The sequence below is a fragment of the Pseudomyrmex gracilis genome, unplaced genomic scaffold (genome assembly GCF_002006095.1).
Source record: "Pseudomyrmex gracilis isolate BER0280 unplaced genomic scaffold, ASM200609v1 scaffold_1, whole genome shotgun sequence".
Classification (NCBI taxonomy): Eukaryota; Metazoa; Arthropoda; class Insecta; order Hymenoptera; family Formicidae; genus Pseudomyrmex; species Pseudomyrmex gracilis.
Genome location: NW_018020585.1, coordinates 1061988 through 1077742, shown reverse-complemented (window position 1 = coordinate 1077742; position 15755 = coordinate 1061988). Strand labels below are relative to the sequence as shown.

The 15755-nt window shown below is 44.9% G+C and overlaps 1 protein-coding gene across 2 annotated transcripts in view; it reads left to right on the top strand.

Moving 5' to 3' along the window:
* The window catches only part of LOC109852670 (homeotic protein distal-less), a 71632-nt gene that overhangs the window by 54982 nt on the left and 895 nt on the right, over nucleotides 1–15755 (top strand). The window contains exons 3-4 of one of the 2 annotated variants that reach the window (XM_020424045.1): nucleotides 13267–13438; nucleotides 14732–15044. In XM_020424045.1, coding sequence (XP_020279634.1) covers nucleotides 13267–13438; nucleotides 14732–15044 — 485 coding nt within the window. Of the gene's footprint in view, nucleotides 1–13266; nucleotides 13439–14731; nucleotides 15049–15755 lie in introns of those variants that run through there. The other variant, XM_020424054.1, reaches the window with a different exon arrangement.

Genomic DNA, 15755 nt, shown 5'->3' with positions numbered 1-15755 from the left:
CCGTGGACTGCGCGAGGGTTGAGGGGAGAGGAGAAGAATCGAGGGAGAGAACTCGCGAACGGGCACGACATTTTCCACGAGAACAAGCTGCGCCTTGCTAACCTGCCCGAGTAAAAGCGTGAAATTACCGGCAACCGGGGTAAAATTACACCTCCTCCCTGCCGCTTCCTCGTCGCGCATCTCTCCCTGCCTGCTCGTTCGTCGCCTCTCTTTCCTTCTCCAACATCCAGCTGGCAGAACCCGCTCGAAAATTGCATGTGCCCGCTATGCGCCGAAGAGTACTTCGGATAATGCGGCTGCGGCTTACGGGTCCTGCTCCTCGCCGTTGTACGTGTATGCGTGTATATGTACACACGTACGTTGGACGCGCCTGCTCGATGAGAATTTGTGCTTACTAGCGGACGATGCCACAGGTTTTGTCCTGGGACTTGCTTGACGCTACGCACGATCAGCTATCGCTCGGATAGGAACGTAATCTAGGGTAGCGAGTCTCGTCAATCAACGTAAAAAAGTGGAATTCAATATGACCACATGTTCCGCGCGCGAAGACGCGCGGATAAAAATGAAAACTGACGACGATGTGCTTTGTGTGCTTTAATTTAGGAAGAATCGGTCACCGCGACGCGAATGCGGAAGCGCGTAATATGATTGCGAACGCGTCGTGAAGCGTTTTTCTTGTACGCTTCTCTCACCGCGCGGCCGCCACGTCTGTCAAAGCGTTAAGACGAAAAACACGGGACGAGTTGATAAGAAAAGAACGCCGCTGAAAGCTGTGTCGAACGCGAGTGTTTCCAGCCGTTAACCGAGGCGATGTACCTGGAAAGTGCAGCGGTATACACATACACACACGCGCACAACGTTCAAACACAATGTACCGTTCCGTCATCTAACCGTAAGAATCTCCAACGTGAAACCGCAAAACGTTGCATACGAATTTTTGTCCCATCATCATTTACCGCTCTTACGCTCATCATGTCACATCTCGCCGAACTCTAACTCAATTTCGCACTTTAGCGTATAATACGGTGTACACTCTATTCGAGATATATACTACACACTCTCTGTGTCCGTTTCTCTTTCTCTCGTTCTCTCTATGTCTATCTATCTTTTTATTCTGTCTACATTAATTATTTCGTGCTCAAAATGTGAAACACATCTAGATCTCGGCGCGTATAACACGTTCTTCCAGGGATATTCGTAGAAATGTAAATTCCGTCGTAACGTTCCTACCGACACTTTAAAATGTAAATGTCGTGCCCGCGAACACAATGTTACACGGTGATTTCCGGCCGTGCCGTTTCCATTGATCGAGCGCGAGCGCGCGCAAATCGGGTTAGTATACCGCGATCATCGCGATCGAATGGAAATGTTTCTCTTCCGCGTATACGGCGTATGCTAATGATCGTCGGGATTTTCCCGGACGGCGAGATCGGCGGCGGATCCCACGCGAGCGCGCGCGAGCTGTTGTGTATACGCGGCGCGCAGTTATATGCGATAGATAAGACTTTATCTTCAAGTGCCGTCACACTATACGACTTACGTCGGTGCGCGTGCAGGCGCATCGACGCGCGCGCGGCGCGGCGGTCGCATGCGCGTGATATATAACGCACATCCTTGCCTAGGAGGGAATCTACTTCATCATCCTGCGACCGCGCACCGGTAGCGCAGCGCGATGTCACTCGCTCGCCGCGTTTCCGTCCGTTTTGTTGTTGTGGACGCGCACGGCTGTAAACGCGCGCGTCGGTCTGCTGCCGACGCCGAGGTTTTTTTATTTTTTTTTTTTTTTGCACGCGGATGCATTTGCATACATCCCGCGCGCGTCAGAAGTGCCGAGCGATTCGACGCGATTCGCCGATCGCAGATAAATCCCCGCGCCCGATGGCGACTCGCTTCTTCCGGCTTGCGAAACGCCAGAAGTCCGTTCCTCCGTCGTCGGCAAGCGACAAAGCTCTCACTTCTATTCTTTTTCTTCCTTTCTCTTTCTCTCTTTCAGAGAGTGTGATTTAGCGCGCTTTGAACGTGCCGCATCCGCCTGCGAGGCAGGATTGATCATCGCGGAATTTTTATTTCACGGCGCGCACGAAGCTAATCTCTTAATACACGCGCGCCTTTGACAAATCCCCGCGCGCGGGATCCGGTTGCGGTGACATAATTTCACGCGGCATTTTTTTCTTTCCCGATATACACGGACACACAGACAGAGGTGCAAAGTCCGTTAATTACAGATTCTCGCTGACCGTTTGACGACAATGTCGATTGAATTCCTTGAATTGTTGAGATTCTTAGTTCCTGTTAAAATTATTGTCAGAGATTCTTAGTTTCTGTTAGAATTATTGTGATACAGATTGACTTTTTATCCGCACATTTAAGTATATTTAAAGAATTCGAATTTAAAGAAGCTGATCTGATAGAAAAATCACAAGGCGCTATTAAATGACCGTTGTACAACGGATATAATGAATGGAACATACATACGTGCGCGTTAAACGATTTGCGGTAACATTAGTTCCGCCATTTCCTCCGCGGTGCATCTTACACCTGTTCGTTTGTGCGCCAGCCCTCGCGGTAGGTCACGTGCACGGATGAAGATGTAAAGGAACTAAGGCCGCCTTAAGGACGCAGTATACCGGTGTATCACGGTGCGTCCTCGCGCTCGCTTTCGTGGAAGCGCTAAAGTCCATTTAGGTGACCGGGAGGAGCCGGCTTCGCGCTCCGCCGGACCGCACGCGATAGCATTCGTAGACTTTTACGGAAATCGACAGGCAACGGCGTACGCCATGTACAGCTCGCGTTCGGCTCACTTGGGTGGCGAACAACTCGGTCTAACCCGTAAAGTACACGCGTATAGAGAGGACTGCTTTCGAGACGGACAAGTATTCGCTATACACGCTCGAGCCACGCGCGAAAAAAAGGAGGCGAGATTGAGATATCGACCAGCTTGGCGGAACGCTCGAGTTTCCTCTTCCGCGACACGATCGCGAAAAATACAAACGATCGCATTAGCGACGTGGCAAAGCAAGTGGACGCATGCATAGGAGACTGTTACGGAGGTGAAACATAAACATGCACACGTGACGATAACACAAAGATCAGACATAAAGATGTCTTAAAATTAAAAAGTTCCTCGCTCGAGATTAATAAGGTCCTCTCTTTTTTTTCTCTCATTCAAGTTTATATATATTCTCCAAGATAAAGTTTGACATTTGCATACAATTATCCATTATTCTTTCTCGTTCTGTAATTACAATGTTGATTTATTACAGCGGCATATACATATTAATTTTTCTGCAATGTTTTCGCGGTACCAATTCGGTCCGCAGCCGCTCGGCAACCTGCTAACTCGCGCCAGGTGCGATTCGAAGCGCGAGGCGCTCGCCGAAGCGAAACTCTCAGGCGCGGCGCAACGATTTTATCGCGCGACGAGGACTGCGTGTGTTCAGAAATACCGTATTTTGCGCAGAAGCCACTCTGGTTGTTGTGCCACGAGAGATAGATCGAAATACTCGCATTGTCCCGTCGAAAGTCGAGCCTCATTGTTGTTCTAATGGAAGGACCGAGCCGAGTAGCAAGTTTCGCTGAAAAGGGATGGAACTTTCGGATATAATAGGATAGTTGTCATGCAAATATGAAAGAAAGAGAAGTCGCGGCACTTGTCACGTTGTCGGATGAATTTTACCGTTAAGTTCCGCAAGAAAGATTGACATCCTCGTCCTCGATTTTACGTTTTGTAAAAACCTCCGATTTATCTTTTCTTTATTGCAATCAATATGTGTTTGCGAATATAAAAGCTTCGCTGCACAATCCTTCGTCTATTGATGTGCCTACTTATACCGTGAGTAATACGTCCGACGGTATCCGCTAATATTCTTCAGGCGCAATTTATCGTATATAACGGCGAGAAACCGGTCGCTCACCGGAAGGACGGCACAAATCCTGATGATCGCGTAAGATCGAGTAAGATTAACGTTGCCACATACGACAACGGTTTAGACGCGGTTAAAGCGACAACGTAAACGTGACCATGGCTTAGTGGGACGCTGACCACGGTGCAGGGAACGACCCAGGGGACGAGGATCTACACCTCGATGAGCACAGCACGACATTCTCCTCGTCCCTCTCGCGTCCCTGTGTACACGTTGGTCCCTCGTTCTCTTTCTCCGCTGCCGCTACCAAGAAGAAGGTTCCTTTTCTCCCTCTCTTTCTTCTTTTTTTCTCTTTCTTTCTTTCGAGCGCGTCTCTCTTCTTCATTTTCCCCGGTCTATCTCCCTCTATTTTTCTCCCTCTTTCCGATTTACTCTTCCTCTCTCTCTCTCTCTTTCTCTCTCTCTCTCTCTCTCTCACTCTCTTTCTCTCTCTCAGACCCTGTCTCCGCTCATCGTCCTCGAGTGCGTCCACCACGATTGTCCGGTAAACCATGCTGTGAACCACTCACCGTGACGAAGATACCCACCTACAAACGAGGACTTATTCCGTCTCGTGGAAACTCGCGAGAAACACGGACATGGGAATGTCCGTCAGGCCCATCGTGAAAATTGCGAAGCGGCCTTAGCGTTTTCCCAAATGCGCCGCTATGTGCCGAAGAAGATGCGCTCGGTTTGATTCTCCACGTCACTTTCGGGGTCACTCATTGAAATCCCCGCACATGTGCCAATTTGGTTCTTCTGCTATTCGCGTTACTTCGATTACGCGACTTCAAGAAAAAATCTATCTCTCACGATATACCATACGCGATAAAGAACTTTTTACTGCTATTTGTTTTGATAATTATATCGTAATATTTCGTATACTGTTAAATTAAGATAATTGCATTTAATACAACATTTTCTTGATAAAATCAAGCTTACAAAAGTTTTTGATTTTGAATAAACTTATCTCTTTCGGTAAAAGAAACCGTCTGTAAATCGTTGCGTTTCAATTAGCGGACGAAACAAACGAACGCTAATTAATTTTAATAGCGCCATAAAGATCTTAATGACTTGTGTCATTAAAACACTGCCGCCCTATTAATAATGATTCAATACAGAATGATTAATAATTGCCGCTACTATATCAAATAGAGAAACGATATCGAATAATTCGAGTAGAACGTGATTTTTATGTTTGATTGAGAGTTTCGCGATGTGCCGGACCGGGCATCAAGTGTGCGTTTCCGCGGCATTAATGTCTGTGTTTGTGGCTTTCGATCGGAAGGCTCTTCGATTTTATAGAGAGACGCGTTTTGCTTTTAGCTCGCTGCGAATAATGCTTTTTTTTTTTTTGCGTTGCGACGTAACGCGGTAACGAGGTTGAACGAGCAAGGAAGAGGTATTCAGAGAGGATAGCGCGAAGCAATGGTGCGCGGTGGAAGTCAGGATCGGTTCTTACGCGTGCACATGCAATTGCAACGCGCATGAATAGGATCTTTGTGTCTTGCGAACGACAGCCGGCGCGATATACAATAACGGTGTTCGAAGATTTCTCACGTAACGCAAGGACCACAGGTTGCGCGGCTGATCCTGCGTAAATGCCTCGCGCGCACATCGGCGCAGTTTAAAGAAATAGCTGGGAAGAGAGAAAGAGAGAAAAAGAGAGGCTTCATCGAGATATTATACGCAGCGTGAAAAAAAATTTCCGATTGGTTGGGGGGATTACATTGATAGAGTGTATGACTGATAAGGAAAATTTATTGACGCTTCTCCACAGGAAGTTAAAAGAGAAGAGTTTACGTTTTCCCCTTAGGAAGAACATAACTAATTATGGAAAATTAATTAAGTTGTTTCCGTTTTTCTTGGCGATAAGATGTTTTTCAGGAAGACAGATTAGCTAACTTTAAAACAATTAATGGCACCTTGCGTAATTCCTTAAGAAAAGAAGAGTATTGCTTTATTACGGAAAAATTATGAGATACGAAACGCTAATTAGCGTTGTTTTGAGCACAATCTTGGAAGATCTCGGACTGAATTCTCGATTCACACTTGTTCAATGAATAATCGTGCATTTGTGTTTTCATCGCGTGTTTTCCTGCAACAAATAACGAAATAATTAGCGTCAAAAATGTTTTTAGCTGCGAAACTCATCGACTCGCGGTCCGCTCTCGCGCGGGACATTAATCGCACTTTAATTGCGACGCAACGGCGCTGTTTCTGCACGGTCATTCCTCAGGACCCGATAAATCCGCGCGAAACGCATCACCGGCGGACGTTGATGGATGACAACCACTGATTGGTATCCGTGGACGTGGAAACGGAAAGCGACGAAAAAACAGTATATAGGGGGGAAAAAAGGCATCGCGCGAGAGAGAATGCACATCGGTACGTACGCGCCGGTGATGTAACGCCGTTATGAATATGTACAAAATAACAAATGGCGATGATACAAAGGAACGGTGACGGTGTTGTACCGCTCGGCGCGGTCGCGCGTATGTATTCCGCTCGTCACGGTGTCACCGTTGTGTGCGGCACGTGAGCCCACTGCGGAATTGCGTTTCGATTTCAACCACTTTTCGTGTCTCTTCGCGCGACCTCGCGCCAATGCGGCGCGGAGAGCGCGAAGCGTATAATAACGATATCGCGATATAATCGCGCTTCCGATTAAGATTTCACCGGACAAAGCTAGCACGCGCGGCTTTGTGTTGTCGCCGAGCGGTCGACAAAACGACAGCGGCGATTGCGGGCAACATTGTACGCGACGCAACGTTGGTCCCTATTATCACACCGGATAATAGTATCTAAGATTTGCGTGTCGAGCGACGCGACAAGCACGAACCGGTGTAAATCAAGTAGCAAGTTTACTCGGTGTTTCTTATTTTCTATTTATATTTTGCTGAAAAAGATGAAAACCAATAACCCTCTCGTTCTAATTTTAATTAAATATGCCTTCGGGCGTCGTGCGAGCGCGGCACGAAGATCAAGATCGTCCTTCGGATTACGAAGGATATACGATCCGCCACGCAAGAATCAAAAAGAGCTTAGAAAAGAATTTCGCACGCGGATTCTATGCAGCACGCGAATCACGGGGTGGTTCCCGATAGCATCTGTAATTCCTCTCGTATCATCATCGTATTCCGTCGCAAACTTTCCCGCTACACTACACGTTCGCGGTGATACACGTAAAAAGGAACAACCGTGAACGGAACAAAAGCGAAGAGGACCCGCTGCAGCGCGCTGGGGAATTTCGTTGTTGTTAAGGTGGCACTGCGCATCACCGATGCCAGGCAGGAAGTGGGAACCGCCGAAGCAGCGAGGGGCTCCAACACGCGTGGACGAGAGCGGCGAGAGAGAGAGCGGAGGGGCCGACGTTGCATTGTGGGAGTGAGCGGGCGAGCGAAATGAAAAAAAAAAAGGCATTATAGCATTATGCGAACGAACGGGGCCCTAGTGACGCATTTACACGGCTGTTATTATTCTCCCTGACCTCCTCCCCCGCCTCTGTACCCCCTTCGCCCAGCCGATAGCTGGAAATGTAGGCGCTTATGATATCCGCCGTGTGTCCTACCAGACGACTATCCTCGAAATATATGACATATGTTACACAGCTGCATTCGTCTGTGTGTGATTATTGACACATCAGAGCGATACGATGGAATGTGCGCGTTCAGACAGACTCATTCAGTTATTGATCATTTTTATCTTGCTCGTCGATTGATTTACTTATATCTCGTACAAAGTATTATATAAAAAAAAATAGAAGAAGATAGAACGACCTGCATACTCTTTGTCACGTGATTGACGCTCGCTGAAAATCCTCAAACAAAAATGCACCGCGTCGGGTACCGATGACGGATTAGTTTGTTACGGCTTTCGGCCGCAGGTAGGTCGTACCGATACGCGTGATTATTTATTGTGCGGACAGATTGGATCATTCAGAACGTGCCGACGGGGGGAATCCCCACACACTGTGTGTGTGACGGGGAATCGACCCGCCGCGGGAATAACTCGATCCAACGTGTGCGACGCAATATAACTTTCAATTTCGCATGGATCTCGACGTGAGGAGATGAATGCTCGATGTAATTCGCGCACCTATAATTTTCGACTTTGACATTCGAAACGCGCGCGATTTTTCAGTCCTTGATTTGCCATTGCAGTGTTCGACAATCAAAATGACGTAATTTAAAGAATGTTTAAACTTGCATAAATAAATGAAATATAGTTCGAAGTAAGTTTGTTTTCTTACAATTAATCAATTAACAATTGTGTGTTTGTTACGAGGATGTATTAAAAACTGTTACGTTTCACTGACCTGTATCGTCTGGTCGCGCGATAATCGCCATCGACATCGTCGTAATTGTATTTAATTGTCCAACCTCCGTTTTAATCAGATGAAGGATGAGTTACGATGAGGTTAACAACAGAGAACATATATCGCACATAACGTAATTGCAGTCGACTGACACTTGTTGAGGTAATTTGCCGAATTCTAACGCATCATAATAGAATCAATAGTTTATTTAATTTATTAGGTCTTAAATAAGATAGCAGATATATGTGTATGTATATTTGTGTACATCACACATAAACTACATAAACCGTATAACACTTCCACAAGATATAGCAATTCTACAATGGCAATTAGCAATTTCTAGAATTACGCATAAAGAAATAATTTACCACCGTCGAGACGCGCATTATCACAAGTCGAGAACTATATTTTTGTCTCTAAATGTTAATCGCATTTACAACAATTGAGTTTGCCGACCACATATGTCATCTCGACCAATATTGGCAGAGCAAACACTATCGATTCGAAATACCGAACAACGTGCTGTACGCGAAATAAGCAACAACAAATATGTACGCAACTACAACCGAGACACTTTTTCAAACAATGTCTTACTCGCGTTGTATTGTCTTTATTTAATATTATATCATTTAATATATCATATATTATTTTAATATTTGTGATTATTGTATTATCGGCACCGCATCTATATGAAATATTTCTCCGTAACGATGTGCACTGACGTCACATCCGCAGTTTCAGTCATCCAAAAAGAAGGTCGCAACTTCTAACGACTCATCCTTCCGCAGTCCCCCCTCGTATTAGGCGTAACGTCTTCAAATCATCGAGCTGCATCGCGATCCAAGGATGCAGGCCCGACGCGGATCGAATCGGGTGGGAGCGTTTCCATTTATACAGACATAATATTACTCCTAGATACCACTCATACATATTAAACAGCATCGGCTTCGATTCGCGCTGCACTTTTTCGTCTAAAATCTTACTTGTCTCTTAGATTGCAACCCGCTCTCCCAATCCTCTACCCGCCAGCTTCTCCTCTCCCGTTCCTTTTTACCCCCGGGCGACGATCCGTCGCTCATTGAGTATGCATCAGCGATATCGACAACGCGAACTGTTACCGAGTTCCTCGCCCACGGCGACGTCGGAAGCCCGTTGCTGGTCGCGGCAACATCAGCGTAGAGCGGCAGCAACGGCGTCCTCTCGCCTCTTCTTTTTGCCCTCACGAGAGAGGCGAGACGAGACGAGGTGAGGTGGTGAGGCGACCACCGGCTGCTCTGGCCGCAATTTTTGTTCGCTCGCGCGCGGCCACCCGACGGCTATTCGACGCGCGGAGAGAACACGCGCGTCTAAGTCCAACCGAGAGATAACGACAGCTTGCCACCGTGCCTGTTGGTGCCCGTTGGCGTCAGGGCACATTCGTATCCCTCGCTTCGCTCGTTCGAATATATTCTTCTTTTAAGACGCGAAGCCGCGCGAGAACACACCGCTTCGAAGACGCTTCGTTCGCGTCGCTGTTGTATAATGTTGCCGACGTAAAGCGATTTTGATTGCTACCTCGCGGCCATCCGACGGCTCTATTGCTTATCCGCGAAGTAATGCCATTTATTTCTTCATTTATTTATAACACCTGATGCGCTTTCTTCGTGTGTAATCTTTCTCGAACTTTTTGTAAGAAAATAAACGGAAACAAGATTTGTATCTAATTAAACCTAAATAGATAAAAGATTTATAATAAATTAATGAATTTAGAGAGAGAGAGAGAGAGAGAGAGAGAGAGAGAGAGAGAGAGAGAGAGAGAAAGTTATTGTATCGTTGGAACAAGGTATTGTGTACATGACCTTAAATTTCTAAAGAATGACAGTTTCTCTTTCAAGAGCGGTACGCAAATTGTGGGAAGTGTTCGATAGGAAGAATGTTAATAACGCAGTAAAGAGCAGAGCAAGAAGTAATAAATCACTGACGACCGAGCCTGTCGTCGTCGTACTCACCCGCGAGAGAACAATCATTATTATCTCGGGACCACACTTCGCGCCGTAAAACTCCATCTTTTCACATGCGCGTTTCAAGACTTTCTCTATCGACCGGAATGAAATAATCACGCAAACTTATTATTATGTGCGTAACATACATCAGAAGTAGAAGTCAGAAGATACCGAATCGTAAAACGCGGCTCAGTTGGTTTGCGCGGAATTTATCGCGATAGCGATAAGAAGCGTTCTCGTACGAGTGTCTAACGTGTTCCGACGACACCTGGAAAAAAGATATTAATTAAAGCTTTGCGCGCCGTGACACGCGCAACTATATATCCCACATGCCGCGAGAGAACGGGAAAGAGAGAGAGAGAGAGAGAAGCCGCCGGCACATCGCACGAAAAAAGGCAATCGCCCCGACATTATCCTCGCGAGCGAAGGCGCATCCCTTACCGTCGATGCGCGCCGTGGCCTGTCAACACGCCGGTTGTAAATATCAATAAACAAACCGCCGTGGCGGCGAACGCAATCCGCTCGTCCCGACTGGCCTGCCGACCGACCAGTTGAGCGAAATAAAGCATGTCCGAGATCGGGTTTTAGCGCTGCTGGCCTTTGTCGGGCGCCATCTCTACTCGGCGCAACTGCGGCCAAGTTTTTCAGCGAGCAATTAGAAAGAGATTTATTTGCACCGGCACGCCAAGCGCACGCTCGCCAACCAAAGGCGATACACGGTCGATATTATCATATTTTTCATAATATGCTCATAGAGGCACTGACGACAAGTGTGTTCCAACGATTTTGCTCAGACGTATATTTTTTTCTGTAAAGTCTGGCATTAATTATCTTTTTATAATTGTCAGATTGCAAATTTAAATTTTAATCGACTTCTCTTGAATATTTCTGTTCTCTTTTGTTTCCGGATTGTTGATAAAATTAAATTGATCGAAGAATCTGCTGTTAAAAAAATGAAAGAGGAACGAGAAACGATTCTAAGAAACCTTACAATCTACTCTGTAGATGCACGTGTATAAACCAGAACGATTCGTGAAGCAATGCCGTATAAACGTTGCGTTTCTTTCCTCAGCTCGTGCCGCGCTTTTAATGAAGAGGCCACGAGGGAGTGTGACGACGCGTGTTCAGCAAGATTGGAATTATGGTTTATTTTTAGTTTTTTTTTTTTTTTCGTGCTTATGTATAATGCAAAAGTGTCGTGCCTTACCTAACGATTAACTTCTAGAGACTGTGATTCGCTTTAGGCACACGATCGTTCTGCATTTTAGGGAAGAGTGAGCGGGAAGTGAAATCTGCATCGACAAAGCTGCGACTGGCACGTTGTTGATTGATTATTTCAGACCTTTTTTTTTATATCTTCTGCGGTTGCTCATAAAAATATTGCGTTTTACATCTTTATAACAATAATAATAATATTATTATTATTGTTACTATAATACTGTTTTGTATTCTTTTTTTATCTTTACAATAAATTTTACAGTTGTTGGTTTAGACTATTGTTGCGGTGTTGTGTAACTTATCAAACTGTCCAAATCAATTTTATATTCTATTCGTTTTTTTTTTATTTGAACACATCGTGCACAGAGAGCAATTGTTTGGCAGAGAGAGAATCACATCTCTCGTTATATTGACTTCGTCAACCCGTGATTCCTCCATTGCGCAATATAATGCCTGGTGGCAGCGTGCACACGGCTCGTGTTGTCAACTTTTTATACCTTGAACGTCAATCAAAAGCCGGCCAGTTACTTTAATTAACTAAGTTAGTTTGTCCAGCCAGGCGATGGGGATGCTAGAAGACAGGGAGGAAAACGAGCGGGAAACGCATATAGAAAGAAGTAGTGCAGCGTCATATAGAAACGAGTTCATTAAAACTAAAGAACAGGCTTACTTAATTACAATAAAACGCGCACGCGCGCGCGCGTTTAAACGTGTCTCACATTTTACAAGGAAAAGTGTTTTTATCAGCATTGCACCGCACACACACACACACACAATGTGTTCAAACATTGACTCGGTAACGTTGTACTATCACGTAAATAACCAAAAAAAAGAAAGTGTAATTATCGTTTTTGTGCCGTGTCTCTGTCTGTAACAAAAATCATTTTTTTTATCGCATGCAAATAAAATAATACAGTGCTTGACTGTGTTTGCGATCTACCTGTAAGATTATCGCGAAAAAGAAAGTAATCTTTCATTCTGAAACGGTATTTTTCACGTCTCTATAGCGAATATAGCGAGTACGATATATTTTATATTTACTTTACATATATTTTTGTGATATACTTTATACTTTTTTTTTAAATAAATAACGAGATATGATGATATTGCGCAATCGGAACACACAAGTTGAAAAAGTCTTTATAGAACGACGTGTTAGTTTTGTGAAACAATTTTGATGTAACTATGTCAGAAGATACACCTAGTCTTTCTTTGAATCCGGAGCTGCCGTGCAAAACGTGAATATCGCGTATTTCGCGTATATACGTGCAACGCTTAACTTCGCGCGAGGCAAGGTTACGTAAGATTGAGCTAGCACGTCACGTGCATGCAGCGCATGTGTGCGGATGCTGAGACAAAAAAAAAATACCGCATGTGTGCAATCCTAGCGGTCGCGCGTGCGCACCGGTATTCGCGCCACAGGACAACGAAGCTGCCTGCTGCTGCGGTTCTCTATGCATTGCACAGAGGAGGCAAAAGAAACGATGATTACGAAACGACAAGCGTTCTTTTTTTTCTTCATCTTCGTCGCCGAGTTTAACTCGGCGATGAGAAGCGATGATGCGAAGCATCGAATTAGACTCAGGCATGCCTCATAGTGTGTCTGCAAAGTATATTTCTATCTACGACCGAATCGATAGTCGAACGATACATTTTTTTAAATCACAATTTTGTATAAAACTTCCGTAAACTACAACTGACAAATTAAAATAAAGTAGTACACAAAAAATAATTAATTAAATAGTTTATATAGATATATAAAAAAAAAATACTTATATAGTAATTATTAGCATGTATAAAGTCGTTATAAAAATTTCAAGCGCATGCGTTGCAATTTTTTTTGCAGGTGAAAATTTGGTTCCAAAACAGAAGGAGTAAATACAAGAAGATGATGAAGGCCGCGCAGCAAGGCGGGGGTGGTGGTGGTGGCCAGCACGGCAGTCTTTTAGCAGGTGGAACTGCTCTACCCGGAGGACCATCCCCTCAACCCGGTCAACCTGGAAGTCTTATGCAAGGAGGTAAATACACATTGACGTTAGCAGAATAACAAATATTTTATGTGTTTACATCACACAGTCGATCGCTTTGAAAGAACTTGCATTCGAGATTTATTTAATCGACTCGACTGATTCACTCTCACGATTGCCCGATCTATTTTTACGATTATCCACGAATTTTTAATCGAGCAAGTGTCCACGAACGTTAATTGAATGTCATTGGCGAGCGAACGCGATGATTGCGCGGTTGACAGCTACTCCATCAGTTACCGCATCATCGTCGCAATCTCCGCTTTGCTCTGTAATTACAATACTAATAATTCGATGCAATTTTCGCGGGCCGCATTTTTCCTCTCCCTTTCTCCATCACCACGCGGATATTTTGCCACCGCCCGTGCAAGCTGTCGACGACGGCATCACTTGCTTCATCGCTGCTCTCTTTCTACGGTTAACGGTAATAATCTAGAATCTACTTCGTGAGTGATTTATTCGGAAATGCTCGCCACGAGAGACGCAACGTAATTAACCTCATCTTGAGAAATTTCTCTTCGCTAGGAGTGCCACTCAACGTAGCAAAATTTCATGTGCATGTTCACATACTTCCCGACACGCATCATCATCTCACGCAGTAAGATTCGAGTGTACCTGTATATACAATTTTATTTTATTTTATTTTTTATTTATATAATGTGTATAAAAACGATAAAAATTATATTCTCCTTTTGTTCATAATTTTACATCAACGATTGTCAGAATATATTTTTATCATGTATTAACGTAATTAAATAAAGCTAGTCGTGTTAATATTATTCTCTTAGCTTAAATGTCCCGCGGGTATTCAGATAAATGTGGAAAAATATATGCATTTTATAATGTGTCTCATTACTTATCCTAATGAGTACAAAACTCCAGCCACCCCGTGCTTAAGAATAGCGTCAAGGTAACACAAAGTTTCGGGGAAGATAAAAATCAAAGCGCTTCTAAATGGCCGAATATCACGGAAGCGTGACGTACAGTGAGGGATGTGCTATGTATATGTATATTACACCTCTTGTTCCCCGGGCTCAACTTTAGAGGTCGCGGAATCGAACGTGCGCGTGACCACTCTGGAAACTCTTTTCCGTCCCGAGGTGGCCAACAGATGCATTAGCGCGCACAATGAGCTCCCTCGCACGATTAATACAATTTACGACGGCGGTCCCATTCAGGCGCACGCAGCTGCAGTAACGCAGCACTGGCGACTGTGAATGCGACGGCGGCCGCGGAGACACGGAGCAGTTTTGAAATGGTTCCCGGTTCGCGTTTGTGTTTCAGGAGGCGGAAGTTCCGTGTCGGGCAGTCCGACGACGGGTTACCTAGGCGGTATGGGTGGCGGGGGCGGCGGTCACACTCCCGGGAGCTCGAGCCCCGGAAGCGAGATGTCGCCTCAGCACAACGAGAGCCCGCCGGCGCCCGCTTGGCCCGGAGAGATGAAGCATCACCCTCATCCTCACGCGCCGCCCCATACCCATCATCATCCGCACACGGCCGGGCATCATCCACCGCCACCGCCACCGCCGCCGCATCACGCGGGTTATATGCCGCAGTACTCCTGGTACCAGGCGGATCCCAATCCCGGACTACTCACGTAAGTGCTGCTTCTTCGAGTCGCGAACGAAGTCAACATCGATGGAGGTTTAATTCATAACCTTTTGGAAGCTAGAGATTATTGCGAAATTGATCTGCATCTAAAATAATATTTAACTCGCACATAGGGTATCTTTGTATGTTGAAGACAAAGTAAATTGCATAAGTTCAATTTTTTGGCCAAAATTAAGGAGAGAGATATTGATATTCAATATTATTATTCGATATTTACTAATTGTAGAAACCTATCGATCTATGAAATATTTTAGTTTATAACGCGATGTCTAATATAAATTCCGTTTTATATACAATGCGAAGAATAGTGTTACTTAAAGTTCCGTATTTGATGATATAGCTTTGTCATCGTAGTTGCTACAGTTTGTATCAATCGTTGATTTTTGTATGAACGGGATTGAACAGTTCGATACTCAGTCATAGACATTTTCAATTTGGGATTAAAGTGCGACGCGTCAATCAGCGCTACTTTAACGTAAACTGGTACTGCCAGTCACGTGTCCCCTTAGGACATGTTGGACGTTTCTTCTATTCACCGAGAACCAACATGACACGACAAATTTATCTCTTACTCGCCTGGCGAGTAATATTCATCGCGTTGCGATTCAGGAAGCTTTTAAAAGTTACCGCATATCTTCTTAATAATATAATAACTACCGACGTGTGCGTGAGAGAGAATAATAAATACCAAGCAGGA